The sequence below is a fragment of the Lacerta agilis genome, chromosome 2, assembly GCF_009819535.1.
Source record: "Lacerta agilis isolate rLacAgi1 chromosome 2, rLacAgi1.pri, whole genome shotgun sequence".
NCBI lineage: Eukaryota > Metazoa > Chordata > Lepidosauria > Squamata > Lacertidae > Lacerta > Lacerta agilis.
Window position 1 is genome coordinate 10061908 of NC_046313.1, and position 16190 is coordinate 10078097.

At 42.9% G+C, this 16190-nt stretch overlaps 1 protein-coding gene across 2 annotated transcripts; it reads left to right on the forward strand.

Annotated features, from left to right (window-relative positions):
• The first annotated feature begins 132 nt into the window (after positions 1-132).
• On the forward strand, positions 133-14188 carry HOXC9 (homeobox C9). 2 transcript variants are annotated; one of them, XM_033138537.1, is made up of 4 exons: positions 133-484; positions 10806-10983; positions 11606-11818; positions 13768-14188. In XM_033138537.1, the coding sequence occupies exons 1-4, from the start codon at positions 455-457 to the stop codon at positions 14019-14021; spliced, it is 675 nt and encodes a 224-aa protein (XP_032994428.1). In that variant the 5' UTR covers positions 133-454; the 3' UTR covers positions 14022-14188. The 2 variants fall into 2 exon arrangements, with proteins under 2 accessions (XP_032994428.1, XP_032994427.1); XM_033138536.1 differs by lacking the exons at positions 133-484; positions 10806-10983 and having other exon boundaries at positions 10990-11818.
• The last annotated feature ends 2002 nt before the right edge of the window (positions 14189-16190 follow it).

Consider the following 16190-nt stretch of genomic DNA (forward strand, 5'->3'; position numbering starts at 1 on the left):
CAGGACTCATCCTTTTAAGGCTTTCAGGAGAGTATCCTAGCGGGTTTAATATAAGTGAGAGACCATAACGTTGATTTAAATATTATCCAGGTGACCACAATAAGTCAAGGTCATAAAACAGTAATGTCAGGACAGTCTTGGTAAGCGCTGGAGGTGGATTTTATGATCTGCAAATATAATGTGCTGCAGCAGTAAAAGATGCATTTAAAGGTGACTGTGGAGGAGGGAAGCAAGTCAGAAGCAGAGCAGCATTCTTGGGATGCAGACTCCTCATGGCTTTGGGTCTTTTTTCTTTTTTCTTTTTTTTCTTTTTAAAGGAAAGGCACGCTCCTTTTGCCTCCTCTGGAAGAAATCCCTCTATTTAAAAAAAAAAAAAAGGAATACACTTTTTTTTTATTAAAACAAAACAAAACAACAGCCTCTCACATATCATCACCAACAACAAACACCGAGAATGGGATGTCACGGTGGAAGACGTGCAAAGGTAAGACAGACGATTTCTTGGCTAAGATGCATGTCTGAGGTGCAAGTGGTACTGTGCTTCTGTATGTGTATACCCAAGGCAAAGGCGGAATGGATGTGAACTCCACTTTGAAGCGACTGAGCTTTTACACGGATGGGGCGTTCGGTTGGGTTTCTTCGGAGTTGTCTTTTCGTTTCGAGTTTTCCTTATTCCTGCGTGACAGCTCATTTTAGAGCAGAATTTGCATGGCTTGAGGAACGGTGGTGCCTAGATTTCCATTTTTGATCCTCACAATCACCAACACCCTCCCCACCCCACCCCCACCCCTCTCTCTCTTTTTAAAAACTTACTCGTGATGAAGTCGGGCTCTTGCTAAGAGGTAGACAACATAGAGTCTGATGTCTTTGGTTGGTTTGTTTATATGGTGGCGGAACCATGGCTTATCCCGAGCATGTTTTATTTGCGGGTATTCACTTTAACATGCCATTGGATTTCAGAATTTGGCTGGCATGGGCTTCTAAAGGCAGTGGAAGACTGAAACATTTGGTGATATTTCGGAATGTTGTAGACACACACACGCATACTCCCCCCCTTTCCTTTGTGGATTTTCTCTTCCCGCCCCCCCCCCCTTTCCCCGTTCCTTGGGAAAAGCTGCAATAGCAGTTACATATGCAATTGAAAATGGATAATGTCAGAACAGAGCCACTTTGCCAATGAAGGATAGCAGAGTGTGCTATAATTCAGGGTTTTCAAGCAGCTCAGTTAAACGTTTCAACCGCAGAGACACAGACAACTAGCAGGGAGAGAGTTGACTGCAGATTCTATTAAAAGGGGAGGAGGAGGGGGAGGAGGGGGGAGGGGGAGGAAAAGGGGGGGATCTTAATGAAGAGATTAAAGATGTTGCCTTAATTTGAAGAATGTTTTCTTGGGGATGATGGCTTGGCTCTGGCGTTGCTTGGCTCCTGACTTTGGAGTGCGAAGAGGCAGCCGTGACACTACACCAGAGCCCACAAAGGGCTTGGATTTCTTGTCTCTCTCTTTCCCTCTCTCCCTCTCTCTCTCTTTCTCTTCCCCCCCCCTCTCCTTCCCCCCTCCCCCCCTTTTTGTCTTTCCTCCTTTCTGACAGAAATGAGTGTGGATCTTCCGCCCTTTCATGCAGCTGATCCGTGGTTTAGGTAGTTTCATGTTGTTGGGGTTGGCTTTTAACTCGGCAACAAGAAACTGCCTTAATTACGTCAGTTAGTCTTCATCAAGGGCAATCTTCCCTTTCCTCCTTCTCCTTCTCCTTCTCCTTCTCCTTCTCCTTCTCCTTCTCCTTCTCCGTTACTCACACGCAACGAGATCAGAGCTGAGAAACAATTTTTAATAAATAAATATAGCAAATAGAAAAATAATAAAACGCAGAGAATCCAAAAGAGCAAAATGTTTCGTGCAGATTTTTTTTCCCCCATTCCAAAAATAGAAAGAGGGAGGGGGAGAAAAAAGGGGGGCATGACTGGGTAGAAGGAAGCAGGTTCGCACTAAAGTACCCCCCCTTTCATCTTCCCCAAGAGTCTCCCACTCCAATTCCCTTAACCACATACGGCTACTTATGGACTTAGATGAATTTTGCCGGCTGCTATTGTTTCTGGCCGACGTTGTTGTCAAGGCGGACAAAACGGGGTCCCTCCTTGAGAATTCCTCATCGAATTATTGAGTTGGCTCAAGTTAAGGCCTCGAGAGTTGTCCGAGTGTCACCCGCGAGTGTTCCGGGTGTCCCCTCTCTCATTGTTTCTGTGTCTTCCGTATGCGCTGTCTTTGGTTCTTTCGCATGCTTCAGATTTCTGAGAGGATCTAAGAGAAGAATATCTCCAAAGAATATGTGTGGTGACTGATGCTAATATATATGTGTGTGTGTGCGCGCTCAATAAACCGGCACGTTGACGGTGATTGGAAGGCTAAAATTACAGCCTAGTAACTTCTATGGCAATCTCCTGTTGCCATATCCTGGCCAGTACTCTGAGTATTAAATCAGATAAGTTATAGCATATTATGTTCCTTGAAGGTGCATTGAAGAACAAAGCAGTAAACGGGGAGCCAAGGCTCGCTCTGTCTCCTTAAGAATCCAAACAGCTCAGGTTTAAAATTTAATAGCCATTTTACATGCTAAAATCCAAGGTGGGCTATCATTTGCAAGAGCTCAAGTCACACTGTAGCTTTCTGAACATAGACTGGAATAGAATCTGCTTTATTTTTACCCAACTGAGGAGATCTGTGAAAGCTAAGTAACTGTTGACTAAAAATCATTGACTCTGCTCAGTTATGTGATTAACAAGTTGTTGCGCTGGTGGTTGATGTTGGGGTGGGGTGGTGGTGGGGAATAAGGATTAAATTTTTGAAGGAAGAAGAATAGCTATGAGAAGATCACAATTTCGAGATAAAGGTGTGTTGTTGTTGTTGTTGTTGTTGCCAATGGAGAGCATAAATGTTGGTTTGAGATCAGCGATGCGAAGGTGGCAGTTCCATGAGAATGGTGCTGTTTTGCTTTGCTTTGTTTATCTATTGCGAAAATGAATGTTGAGTTGAGATTCCTGCAGTTTTATCCTTCTCTATGAGGTTCAGGGTTATCCTCGAAGAAGTAAGGGAGAGGCAGTCCCCTCCTGCTCTCAAGCAACGCGAAGGAGACATCCTGAACAAGGAACACAAAGTCATCACATTTTCTGTAATATTTCAGAAGGAATGTATGACCGTTTTATGATATGCTGATTGTATGGTCATTATATAAGTTTCCCCTAAGCTTGATGAAGAAGGGTTATGAAGACCAGTACTGTATTGTCTTTCTAGGGAGGCAAGATGGCAGACCGTATGACTTATCCCTCCTCCCAAATTCGGTTTCGAGTAGGAAACATTTATTTTCAAAAGAGGGCTTTCCCCCCCACCTTGCTGCATCTTTTCATTGCAAAGTTGTTGCCCTTTTTCTCGTTCCTGCTTTTTAATCTTGATGCTTCAATCTCCTTAGCAAACTTTCTGCAGGGGAGATGAGAGGACCTGATGTCCCTTCGACTTAAGCTCAATCAGCTTTATAATAAGCAGGACAGAAATTAACGTGGTGGCCTTGCAAAGGAGCTTGCATAAGGAAATAAACAAGCTGGCTTTCGGCTTTTATTAGATGAATGTCTTGGTTTATTATGTTAGATATCCGCCTTTTTAAAAGCATGCAAACGCGCTTGGCTTTGGCTCAAAGTAAACATGGTATGGACAGCGGCTATATTCGATATCCCCCTAAGGTTGAATACACACAGACATTCCTTCTGAGCTTTAAACGTTTTAATAAGCAAACGTAATACATAAATGCAAAAGATTCATCCTTTGCGCTTTGTTACTGTAAATTAGTATTTCAACAGATAAATATGCCTGATCACAGAGACCATAATTATGCACAATAGTCCTGGGGTAATTGATTGGTCTCACTATTCATTATGTACGGGGAACTTTCCCCTTCTCTCCATATTAACAATTCTCAGATCAGCCCCTTTTTATTTTATAACAGTATGAAGAAGGGTGGTGAGGGGGGGGGAGAGAATCTATCATGCAGTTATGAAGTTTAATTTAACCACCAGCACCCCAATGTACAGAGGAAAGTCTAAAGTAATATATGTTTAATCGACCCAAGTCAAGAAATGTAATAAAAGTTAAATCCTCCCCTACTGTGTTTTTTCTCCTTTAAACGATACTATTAGATCTGGATGAAAGCGGAGAATTTACAGACTTAAGCATTATTGCACCGAGTTCCTTTATCTCTTATGTGAGAGCATGTGTAATTATGACGATCTCGTGCTGTTTCCTGTACATCTCTCCCTTGACAAAATATTGTTTTGCTCGCTTGCTAAAACGTGCTTGTCCTTTCTGGGGTTTGTTGTTATGCATATAAAATATTAGCAGCTTTCCAATGTGGGCTTCTGGTGCCGCTTCATTTTTTCTTGTGTATGTTGCTGTTATTCTGCGTTTCACAGCAGGTGTAACTTCAAAAGGCTTCTGTCTTTGTGTTTAAACCTACATGCTGCTGTTCCTTGCGATTTAATCGTTTAGTTTCTGAGAGTTTTGAAGGTGCTGGGAACGATGCAAAGATACACACACCCACATCAGTAGATCAATACATCTGTTAGTATATCTATCAACGTATCTATTTATCCACACAACACATTAACTGGCCACAATCCAACAACTGCACATACACCTATTGATTTCAATTATTTTCAGTGCTCATAGCCTGTGTTGGATTATATTTGTGTAAAATTCGAATGTTTGCACACATATATGGTGCACGTGCTTGCGTTTCTTTTAAGTATGTGTTCATATGCATGCCCTCTGTATATGTGTACAGGTATGTTTGCATATACAGACAAGGAGTATAGAATAGGAGGTGTATATTTTTAACTGGGGGGAGCCATTAGTTTGGTAAAGATAATTTAGTTCACCGTGTTCGAATATTCCTTCAGTCTGATGGAGATTTGGAACTCTTTCATCGATATCTGTATGTGCCTATAATTTAATCCCCAACAGCCTTCTAGTGATAAATGCAAAGGAATCTGTCCTAGATGTTATGTTTCCTTTTCCCCCACCCCTTGTATTCTTTCGCATAATTACCGCCTCATTTAAATAGTTCCTCGAAAGTCCAAAGAACGGTCCAAATTGTTTCATGGAGTACAAGGAAGGGTGGTGTGTGTGTGTGTGTCTGTGCGATGCTTTGTTGGCATGTGACTGTGTGTGCGTGGGTTTGTCTTTTTTGCTCAGCTCTAGGGGAGACTGCTGTGCCGAAGGCAGGTATAATGAGGCCTAGCGAAGGAGCTTTTGCGTGGAGCTGCAGCTTGGGGTTGGAATGCGCCCGCCTTCAGTTGAAACTTGCCCTTGTTTGTAAATGCTGCCTTTCGCTGCTTAAAGTGCATCTAACACCTTCCAGTCCTAGCCGGCTCTGCAGCTCCTCGACAGCCGCTTTTAAAAGCAGACGACGCAACTTTGCATCCTGGAAGTAGCCTTATCTTGTGATGGATATAATTACAGCCTGTCTCGGTAGAATGGAAGGCAATCGTGGCGGGGGGGGGGGGGAAGGTATAGAAATATGATGAGGTGTTGGTTATGTGGTTATTTTCTGCAGGCACTGGGTTTGGTGAGTCTAGGCTGGCTGTCTTTTTGTATTCGCTTGATTTTGGAAATCTCCTGGCGGTGTGCGTGTTACCCCAAAGATATGGCTCAGGGGACCAACCATTTTATGTCTCGTTTAAATGTTGTTGCCCCCTTGTTGACTCCCAAGATCGTGCATTATTTTCATTTCTTCTTCTTCTCCTCTCCTGATTTTTTTTTTAAAAGACACCACAACACAGTGACATAAATTGGTCCTGAGGTTTAATTGCACTTCGGAATTTATTGTCTTCTGCCTCCCACCTCCGAGCACTAAAGAGTCTGGAATCCAAAGTCATAACATCTGACAAAATTCTTAGCAACAAGCAAGGGGGTTGGCTGTGTGTGTGTGGGGGGGGGAAGGCCATTAAACAGGTACAAACTCCTCCAGAGTAAGTTTAAATTGAATGTACAGTTTAAGCGGCCTGTTTCTTTCTGTCTTCCTTTACTCTTTACCCTGGGGTTGAATTTAAAAATCACGCCCATAGGAAATAAAGTTAAATACATAATTCCCATCAGTTTACTGGGGGCAGGGAGAGGCTGAGGCGAGACACACACGACCCTGACCCTTATATATTTAAGAAATCAAAAGGAAATCTAATTTTTGCAGTTCGAGACTTATTATTAATAATAATAATATTAATCATCAGCATCACCATCACCACCACCATCGATTGTAGTGTGTGGCAGAAATGTGTTAACTTAGGAGGACATAGGATTTAGGGCTAAAGAGAATCAGATAGTCAACATATTAATTGGCAACATTTTCTCTACAAGGAAAGGCTAAGCAAGAAGGTGGCGGGGAGATGAAGGGGGAGAGGGTGACTTTAAAGCAGGACAGAAACGATCATCTCAAGGAGCAGGAGGGCAAAACTGAGGCCACGCCCCGATCCGAAGTGCTTCTACTTAGAAGTAAGCTTCGTTGATTTCACTGCCACTTCCTTCCCAACCAGCCTGCGGAGGATCGCAATCCCTTCAAAGCTTGGGAAGGGAAGGGAAGGGAGGGGAGAAAAAAAAGGGGGTCTCTCCACATGGGGAAACTTCAAGGCTTGACTTTATGCTTAGTTTGCTTTCGCTTATGAAGGGCTGTCAACACTGCGACGCCTTCAGCCTACAGCTGTGGGGGCCTGCAGGGGATGCGAAAACGGTGCGCCGGGAGTTCCCAAGAAGAGGAGAAAAGTGGATTTTTTAATCCGAACTTGACGGTGTTTATTGAACCAAGTGGAAACTCGGAGCGAAGGAATGCGATTTAAGAGACGCCGCTGGTCTGCGTGTCAAGGGTGGCGTGTTTGGTCTGCTAATTCCAGGGCCCTAGCTGGAAGTCTGTTGTTCCAAACCTCTCGTCCTCGGGTTAGCCAGCGACACTATGGGGAACTATTTATAAAAAGCTACGCGGTGGCTCGCCTGCCCCACTTCTTCACAGCTTCCTGGTGCGAATCCAGCAGCTGCTCACTCAGGAGTCCGTGTGTGTGTGTGTGTGTGTGTGTGTGTGTGTGTGTGTGTGTGGCGTTGAAGCCTTGGGTGCCTTAGGCCAGGAGTCGGTCTATGGAAAGGGAAGCGTGGAGTTATGAAGAATACGCCAAGGCAGCTAGTGCTTCTGTTGGGGGGAGCCAAGCTGGTGGGAAACTTAACGATTTAAACAGGGCTATATAGGGGTTTTAGGCGTGCAGCCATCCTTTGATGGCTGGATTCTCATTACGGAGGCCTTAAGAGGGAGATGGGAGTCGTACGGAGCTCCAGTAATCCAGTTATGTGCAGATAAAAACTGGAGAGGGGGAGAGACTCATGGACAGAAGGAGGGGGTGTTAGGTGATAGTTCTTCAAGTTTCCTTACATACACTACCAAAATGGCGGAAGTAGCCTAGAATATAATGATTTTTTAGTGTCAGGTCTATACTGAGGATCAATAAAACACCAGTCGGGGTCACTCCCCCCCTCCCTCTTCATTCACATCACAAATGACGACCTGGGATTTTTATATCTGCTATATATGCTGCATATATAAGTACAACTTTTATAATGCTTCATCATCATCATCATCATCATCATTCAGCGACCCCCTTTCCATAGTTAGCTTCTTTCGTCATAAAGGAGACTGAAGAAGCAGACGTGGACCACATTACTGCAGGACTGATTGTCTTCCATCAAAGGGGCACGATTTTGATAGAGAGACACACACACTCGTCTGTCGCTGAGACTCTGGGCAGAACGCGTAGAAACGTAGCCATTTAATCTTCTAGGTAAAACTATACCTTTGATGCCAATATGATCAACCTCTCCGGCTGGGATTCCATCTCCGAAAGGAGAAATGTTTCAGAACAATCATCATTTCTTCGCCACAAAGGTCAGCCTAAGTTTTCCCGTGTAGACAGAGCCATGGGGGTAGAAGTATGCAAACAGCAGTCTATTTCAGAGGGTCTCTGGTTATGTCCTGCGGTTACGCGTGCAGTTAAAAACTGATCTGATCCTTCAGTATTAAGGACATGTCTTCATTTTATCTGTAGACAAACTGCTCCCTTCCCTCGACTTCTAGTTCGACTCCCAGGCACAGGACTCCTTGAACGAGGAAGGCATTGCACTACAAGTCCCAGAGGATCATTGGCTATGAACAACCTGCAACACTGGGGAAAGCTGATTTTAAAAGCGGGGGGTGGGGGTGGTTTGAAGTCCTCCTTATAAATAAAGACATCCTTGGCTGTTACGATTCATTTTGTGTAAACATTAAAATGCTCCATCCAAGAATATTTTAATGACCTTCCTTGTATTAAGGTTAACTACCGTGTTTACTTTTCCACGCCCTTTTCTTTTATAATCCACGATTCTTGATGTGTTAATTACATGTTAGATCTTCTGTCTTTTTGCGGTGGAGAACGCCGTTGCTCTTTCTATCATTATTTTTCCTCTGAGCAGAAAGTGTATATTTTTTGTGTGTGAGAGAGAGGGGGGAGAGAGAGAGGGAGAGAGCAGGTCTAAGCAAACTACCATTCCTTTGCAATATTTATTTTTGTAAATAAAATTATATTTTCAGTGCAACCCAAGTGAACATTTCATCTTCTCGGCGCATTTCCCTGCATATTCTCCCCTCCCCTCTTCTTAATTTCTGCATAGAGGACGCCTCCAGAAAGGATTAGAAGATGGCTCGGTATTAGCTTTCCTTCGAACGTTCAGAATAAGGAGAAATGAAGTCACTGGAGACTTGTGATTGACAGATAAAATGAACTCAGGAAAGGCCAAAGGACATATTATGCTCCTATAGAAATATTTCCCTTCAAGAAAGTGCTAGGCTGAAAACGGTATGAGCATAGTGGGCAGGAGATGGCTGGTTCAGGTTTCACAGCAAGACTGTTTTCAAATTTGGATTTCTTGGACACACACACAGACAGAGAGAGAGAGAGAGAGAAAGAGAGAGAGAGAGAGTACATTTCTATTTAAAGTGTGCTCCTTATGAAATAAAAAACACTATTTTCTCCACATCAACTATGGCAGGCTGGTGCACAATTGATCAAGAACTCGTGAATTAAGATGCAGTCTGGAATATTTAATCAGCTCCTTCAAGAAACTTCTCCAGAGTCTTTTTTTTCAACGGGAGAGGAGGAGGAAAGGGAGAGATTTCTGCAAGGATTTGACTGTGTCTCCTTCCTTCTCCCTACTCTTCAGATTTCTCAAGCAAGGTGCCTAAAATAAACCCACTCCTGCTCGTGTGTGTGTGTAGGGGGGGACCTGCATACTCTGCGTCGAGTGTAATGTCACTGATGGATACTGCATCCCTCAGGGGCACATGCCCCTCATCTCTCCTTCTCTGCCCTCTGCCTTTCTCTCTCTCTGTCTCTCCCTGGAACCTCCATAACCTTCCCTGCATACACTTTTCTTGTGCCTTCCCCCCCTTTTGTTGCAAATTTACCGCACCTCCAAGCCGCCTCTGCTGCTATTACATGGGAAATCTTGAGTCCTCTTTGACAATGTAAAAATAAATAAATCCATCTCTTCTCCTCCTTCTCCTTCTCCTTCTCTTTCTCCTTCTCCTTCTCCTTCTCCTTCTCCTTCTCCTTCTCCTTCTCCTTCTTCTCCTTCTCCTTCTCCTTCTCCTTGCTGCTGGTGCTGCTGCTGTTTATTGATGATGTTGCTATTCTTGTTGCAGTTTTTTTCCTCCGGTATGTGTGTGTGTGTGTGTGATCCTTTTGCAGATTTCTTCTCCCAGAACAAGCGACCAGCGCCATCCTTCCAGACCTCTAAGGGCACAAGCTTTTTTATTTTTTTACCTACTACTCACTCTCCCAAGCAAAGGTTATTATTAAAGCACACGCACATATCACACAAGTCTTCCAGTGAAGTTCTGCAGACGGTTTGGTAAACAAAAAAAGTTCCCATGACATTGTTTAAATAATAATGAGTATAGCAATAAAACCAAGAAATCAGACCATACTTTTAAAAAAAGAAAGCAAGCACCCCACACCCTGTCTTGGTCTCTGAACACATGCAAAAGGTCCCTCACTCCCAGCTATGCCTTATAAGTGAAACTTACTCGTACAGTTTTATTTAATGAACGACACATTTATGAACAATCAAATGATCCTCGTTAAATTTTTATTGAAGGACATAAAAACATCCACGGCTACTTGCCGAATAATGTAGCCTCTCAGAGAGTACAAAGATGAGAGACACCTTTTTTGTTATTATTTTCCACTCATGCTTTACAAGGTCATCTTCTCCCTCCCAGAAGATAGTTATCTCGTGTGTGTGTGTGTGTGTGTGTGTGTACACAAACACACACATACATACATATATATATATATATATATATATATATATATATATATATATACACACACACAAACAAACATGCAAACTTACAAATACATGCACACTCACACACACACATATATACACACACATAGAAATATCTATTTGTCTATATTTGGCTATCTATTTATATCTAGATAGATGTAAAGTCAGAGTACATGACCCCAAGATTTCTTGCTGCTAAATAAGCTGACGAATATGCCTCCTAGTACAAATGACAAAAGGTCCTGTAATCAGGCAAAAAAGGGAAAAATATATATATGTAATGCTCATAGCCATTCATGGGCTGGCGCTGAAGAGGGGGTGAGCCGGCAGTGCAACTGCTAGGACCTTGAACCGACCCCCTCCCCCTTTAAAGATATTCCATGTAATGTATCCATTATAGAATACAAGCTGTAGAAGCAAAGAGACCAGACAGAGACAAATTGCGTCAAGAAATAGTTCCTGTGATACCTTGCTACACCAGATACCTTGCAGACTCATTAATAGCAGGGCTATGGAAAAGCCAAGTCGCAGAGCGAGCGAGCCAGCGAGCGAGGGAGTCGCCTTTCAGCTAATGGCACGTAAGAACCAACCGCTGCTAATAACTGCATTATTTCAAGAGTTTTATGAAAACCCAAGACGCATAGGCGCTATTTAAGAAAAAAAAATAGTAAGAGGGGAAGGGGAAAGGGGGGAAAAAAGACCTGCGGATTGATCTACACTGTATTTTTGGGTAAATACAATCACGTGAGAGCTGGGAGCCAATGGCAAACTAGGAAAGGCTGAAAAAATAATTACCTGCCCTGATTGTTCTATGAGAAGATAAAAAGTACACATACAGTTCATACAATAATCTTATGAATGTAAAAGAGGGGGGAACAATGTCGGCTTCTGGTCCCATAAGCAACTATTATGTAGATTCCTTGATTAGTCATGAAAGCGAAGAACTGTTGGCATCAAGGTTCCCAGCTACTGGCTCTCACCCTGCAGCAGCTAGACCTTCAGGACTAGTACCGGAGTGTGCAGATTTTCCATCCTGCAGCTTTGCCCCCAAACCGGCCGTTTTTACTACTTCGTGGGCTCCCGTGCATTCCCAGTCGTCCGTGGTCTACCACCCGTACACCCACCAGCCTCACATTGGAACTGACACCAGATATATGCGCACTTGGCTGGAGCCTATCTCCGGCGCTGTCTCCTTCCCAGGTTTTCCAACCAGCAGCCGGCACTACGGGCTTAAGCCCGACGCCTTCCACGGCCGCAGGGACTGCGGACCGGTGGATGGACGTAGTTATCCGGATTATATGTACGGATCCCCGGGAGATCTCAGGGACAGAACCCCGCAGACTATTCCCTCCCCGGAATCTGAGGCCATCGCTTCCAACAAACACAAAGAAGAAAAGACCGAATTGGACCCTAGTAAGTCGAAGTCATTCTTGTTTACAACCGGGAAGGCATTACAGCCCTCCTGCACAGTACTCAATAAAAAGAAATTACCTTGCTATTTAGAATTCTTGGCATCCATGCCTTGAAAACTCCAACTGGACAGGCTTAAAAACCTGACTTAGAAGATCATAAGGGCAGCTTGTAGTTTGTTTGGTTTAGGGGAAAGAGGGGCGGGAGGAGAAGGGAGTTGGGGGGGATCTCTTCTGTGGTGGTGATGATGATCGTTATTATTTTGTTTCTTCACTTTGGAGAATCCACTTGTTTGATAAAATATTCATAACCTCTCTCATGCCCTCCCTTCTTCGCCCTCCCTCGTTCGTACTTTTCGAGGAACGGGTCTGCCTAGCGAAATAGTTTGGGCATGTGGGAGGGAAAAAATAACATGGATATGTATGTATTTATTTTCAAAGGGAGGTCGGTAGGCATGATTCCTAAAATCTTTGCATCAAGGCAAAAGAACATGCCCTGGCTGGTAGTGGTGGGAGAGAAGGAGAAAATGAGTGCAGATTATGAAAAGCGAATGATTTGGACTAGGAGAAGTGTAAATAACCAGCTATAATTTAATAAATACAGGAGGGGGAATCTTTAGAAAGAACAGTGGACCACGTACATTTTTTTTTAGTGAGGGTTATACAGTTCAACGTGCTAGGGAAAGGAGTAAAAGAATAAACGCCCTTGAACACTGACAAAACAGCAGATCTAGGGCAACCCAAGGATTTGTGCATTGCTAGTTTAAAAAGTAATAATTCTTCTGCACAGTAAAATGTTCACTTCCTAGTGGCCATATGCCATTTAAGTGTGGGTGATTGTTTCTGGGCAATGGCACAGCATGCAAAATATATGGATCTCCAGCCAGCTTCATGCCAGGAATTAATACCCATTTGTGTGTATATTCTGGATGTCTCTGTATGCATTTTTTTGTGTTCATATACACAGAGGCGCTCACATGCACACACAGCACAATATCATACCCATGCCAGGTGTTTACAAAGCCTTCAGGCCTAACAATCTGATCAAATGCTGGTACAGTTTAATCCTGGTAACTTCTGTGTCTTTGTGCCATGTCAGCACAGAGGCAGAAGTATGTGCGCTTTGTGTGTGCATATGTGTGTATACACACACACATACACAGTGCTATGGAGAGAATGCAGCTAAGGAAGTTGTTTAAGTAGCCTTGAATCAGGAGCATATTTACTGACTCCAAATCTCACAAAAAGAGGAAGTTATGACTTCCCCCTAACAACGATAGAAGGAGGTTTAGTATAAAATAAGGTGCTTTGGGATTGAGAGGGGGAAATATTTTTCTTGGAGTCAGTAGGCTTATCCTGGGGCATTCTCAAGATATTAAAAAAAAAATGCCAGCAGTTCCATCAGTGGGAAGGTTATAGAGAGGGGATTGGAGAGTAATGGCTGTAAACAGAGTTTATGGGCCTGTGAAGTGGTGTGAATTTTGACTCTTTATGACTGTGTTCTTGGATTACTCCTACTGGTGTTCATGTGCAGGAGTATAGTATTATTGTTATTATTAAACTCATTGCTCCAGTTTTTCTTTTAAACTGCAACATGCTGGAGACAATGATCGCATAGCTGAAAACAGTATAACAGTCGGAAGCAGAATGCAAAGTTGTTCCACCAGAAATCATTGAGAACCGTCTCATTGCCGTTAACGTTGGTGTGCAGTGCACCTTCACGTTCTATAAAAGAATACACACGCCCTTAAACTATCCTGAAGGTCACTTCAGATTTGATCGGATCCTGCTGCCAAACAGAGGGGACTTTTAAAATAACAAAACAAACCCCCGGGAGAAGAATAAATGGAGGGATTTGTATCTGTGGGGGTCCACCAACTTCAGTTAATGATATAATATTTACACACACACACACAAACATATGTTTAAACTGCCGAATTGTTTCTTTTCCAGACAATCCCGTGGCAAATTGGATTCATGCGCGTTCTACAAGGAAGAAAAGATGTCCCTACACGAAGTATCAAACGCTGGAATTGGAAAAGGAGTTTTTGTTCAATATGTACCTAACACGGGACCGCCGTTATGAAGTGGCCAGGGTTCTTAATCTCACGGAGCGCCAGGTCAAAATCTGGTTTCAGAACAGGCGAATGAAAATGAAGAAAATGAACAAGGAGAAAACCGATACTAGTAAAGAGCAGCAGCAGTGAAATTGGCCGAGTCTCTCCAAGTCAATGGAGAAACCGAGGCGCTGGCTCTTCCTTGGGGTTCGAAGTGTTTCTGACTTTTTTCCGTGTGCTGATGAGTGTTTAGAATTAGTTAAACACAGCAACCATTCTGGAGCAAAAGACATAGAAGAGTGCTTTTATAAGAAAAATAATAATAAAAAAATTAAAAAATACGACTAAAAATAAACATTTTCTTTTCTTTTCAGAAAACAACAAAGTACTTGAAATTTTTTTTAAAGTATTTTATTTCGTAAGTTAAATTTATCCAGTGGTTTTTTTTTAATAATTATTATTATTTCATGACGTCGTGGCTGCATATTTTGTACAAAAGGAAAGGAAAGGTGGGGGGAAGAAGAAGAAAGGGGGGGAAAGAGGGGGTGGATCGCTCAAACAATGTTTCTGTCATCGTGTCGAACGTTTCTGGTGTACTTATTTGTGTCTTCTATGATTGTCACAGAACCGTTCTGTAATGCTGTTATGTTTTTGCTATAGTAGAGCAGCTCTCTGTAAATATATACCTAACGTCACAAAAAAGAAGAAAAAAAACCAACCTTTGATAGTCGAGGTGTCTTTTTTTTATTACGATGATTATCTTTTAAACTCTCTTGGAGAAATCACACCTAACCCACCCACCCCAGACTTGCACATGGATTGCTGGTGTGGGAGGTAGGGAAAACATTTGCCTTGGATTCTTAAAGACATAACTTCGGAAAATACGCCCCTGGAATTAACAGTCTCTTAGAGAGAGGGGGAGAAAACTGTTGGGAAAATGCCCTCTTTCAGGAAGTCCGATAGGATAGTAAAATAATAGAGCTTCCGCTCACAACATACTCCCCCCTCCCATCTCTTTCTCTTTCTCTTCCCTCCCGGTCCCAATTCCATATATCTATATCTGTATGTCTATATAGTGGTAGGCTCATAAAAAAGAGACATTTGGGTAAGGGTGAGTGTGTACTGCACATTTTAGTCTAGGGTAATTAATTGTACTAATTTATGGCCTCGGGCAATCAAACTATATGTACGAGATTAAATACGTAACGAGGAGAATTTGCTCTTGCAACATTCTTTCCTTTTGTTATCTATCCGAGACAAGACTATTAGAACTCTTTGGGATTATCAATTAAGTGCCAAAAAATACGTTACTGTGTTGCTTGGGGGCCCAGTCATCTTATTACTTTCGGGTGTGATGTATCAAGAAAACAACAGCCAATGGTTTGATCGCCTTAGTGCAGATGGGAAAGGATGGAAATTAGGAGATGATAATAGTTTACGACAAAAGAAGTTGTTGTTGTTGTTGTTGTTGTTGTTTTTAAAGGGATTAAGGAAATGCAGTTGAGGACTGGAGGATGCTCCTTCCAGCCCCCTATGTAAAGAAACAAGTTTCTGGATAAAAAAGCTTTCCTTCACTTCCACAGGCTAGCAGAAGGCAAATCTGTGAGTGTTTTAAAAAAATAAATCAGATTGTTTGCACCGCGTAAGGACGAGTTAAGTGACACGAGGTGGGTGGAAAGGGGGGGGGACAAGGGATTTTCGTTTTTCTTTGCTTTTTTTTATTTTAAGGGTCCATTTAATCCTTCCCTACGAATGGATGTTTCCGAAGGTCCTTTCCAAAGCTTGCTAAATGAAAGACCAAGGGATAACAAATGAGGAGGCAGGAGATGTCTCAGCATAACAACTTGTTATGAGGTCTCTTTCTTTAATGAAATGAGTCCAGCACTGTTTTAATCTTTCTAATGATAAACAGATCGTGGGGGGGGGGAGGGGGGAGGAAGGCCGGGTAGGGCAATCGCGGCTTGGGGTTTGCCCAGCCGGATCCAACCTTCTTAAGGAACGAACGAACGAATAAATAAATAAATAAAAATCTGGAAGCCATTATCCCCGCTGATGTCATAAAACATTTCTTTCGCAAAGCCTCTGCCTTTACGTTTCATTAGATACCGGTTTGTGGCTTTATTTATTTATTTATTTGCTTATGAAGGCGAAAGGAGCTTTTACACACACACACACACCAACACACACACACACACACACACAGAGACCCCTCTGATGGGCAGAAGAGAATCGCTAACAAAATCTGTTTTAGCCTTCATCCGCTGATGTTCTTCAAGGTACAGCCGGGGGTGGGGTGGGGTGGGGTGGGGGGGACAGATA

Bases quoted from the DNA above. Each gene is read 5' to 3' on its own strand.
- HOXC9 (XM_033138536.1), top strand. From the start codon at position 11,260: ATGAATGTAAAAGAGGGGGGAACAATGTCGGCTTCTGGTCCCATAAGC. The intron at 11,819-13,767 runs GTAAGTCGAAGT...TTTCTTTTCCAG, and splicing joins AAAGACCGAATTGGACCCTA to ACAATCCCGTGGCAAATTGG.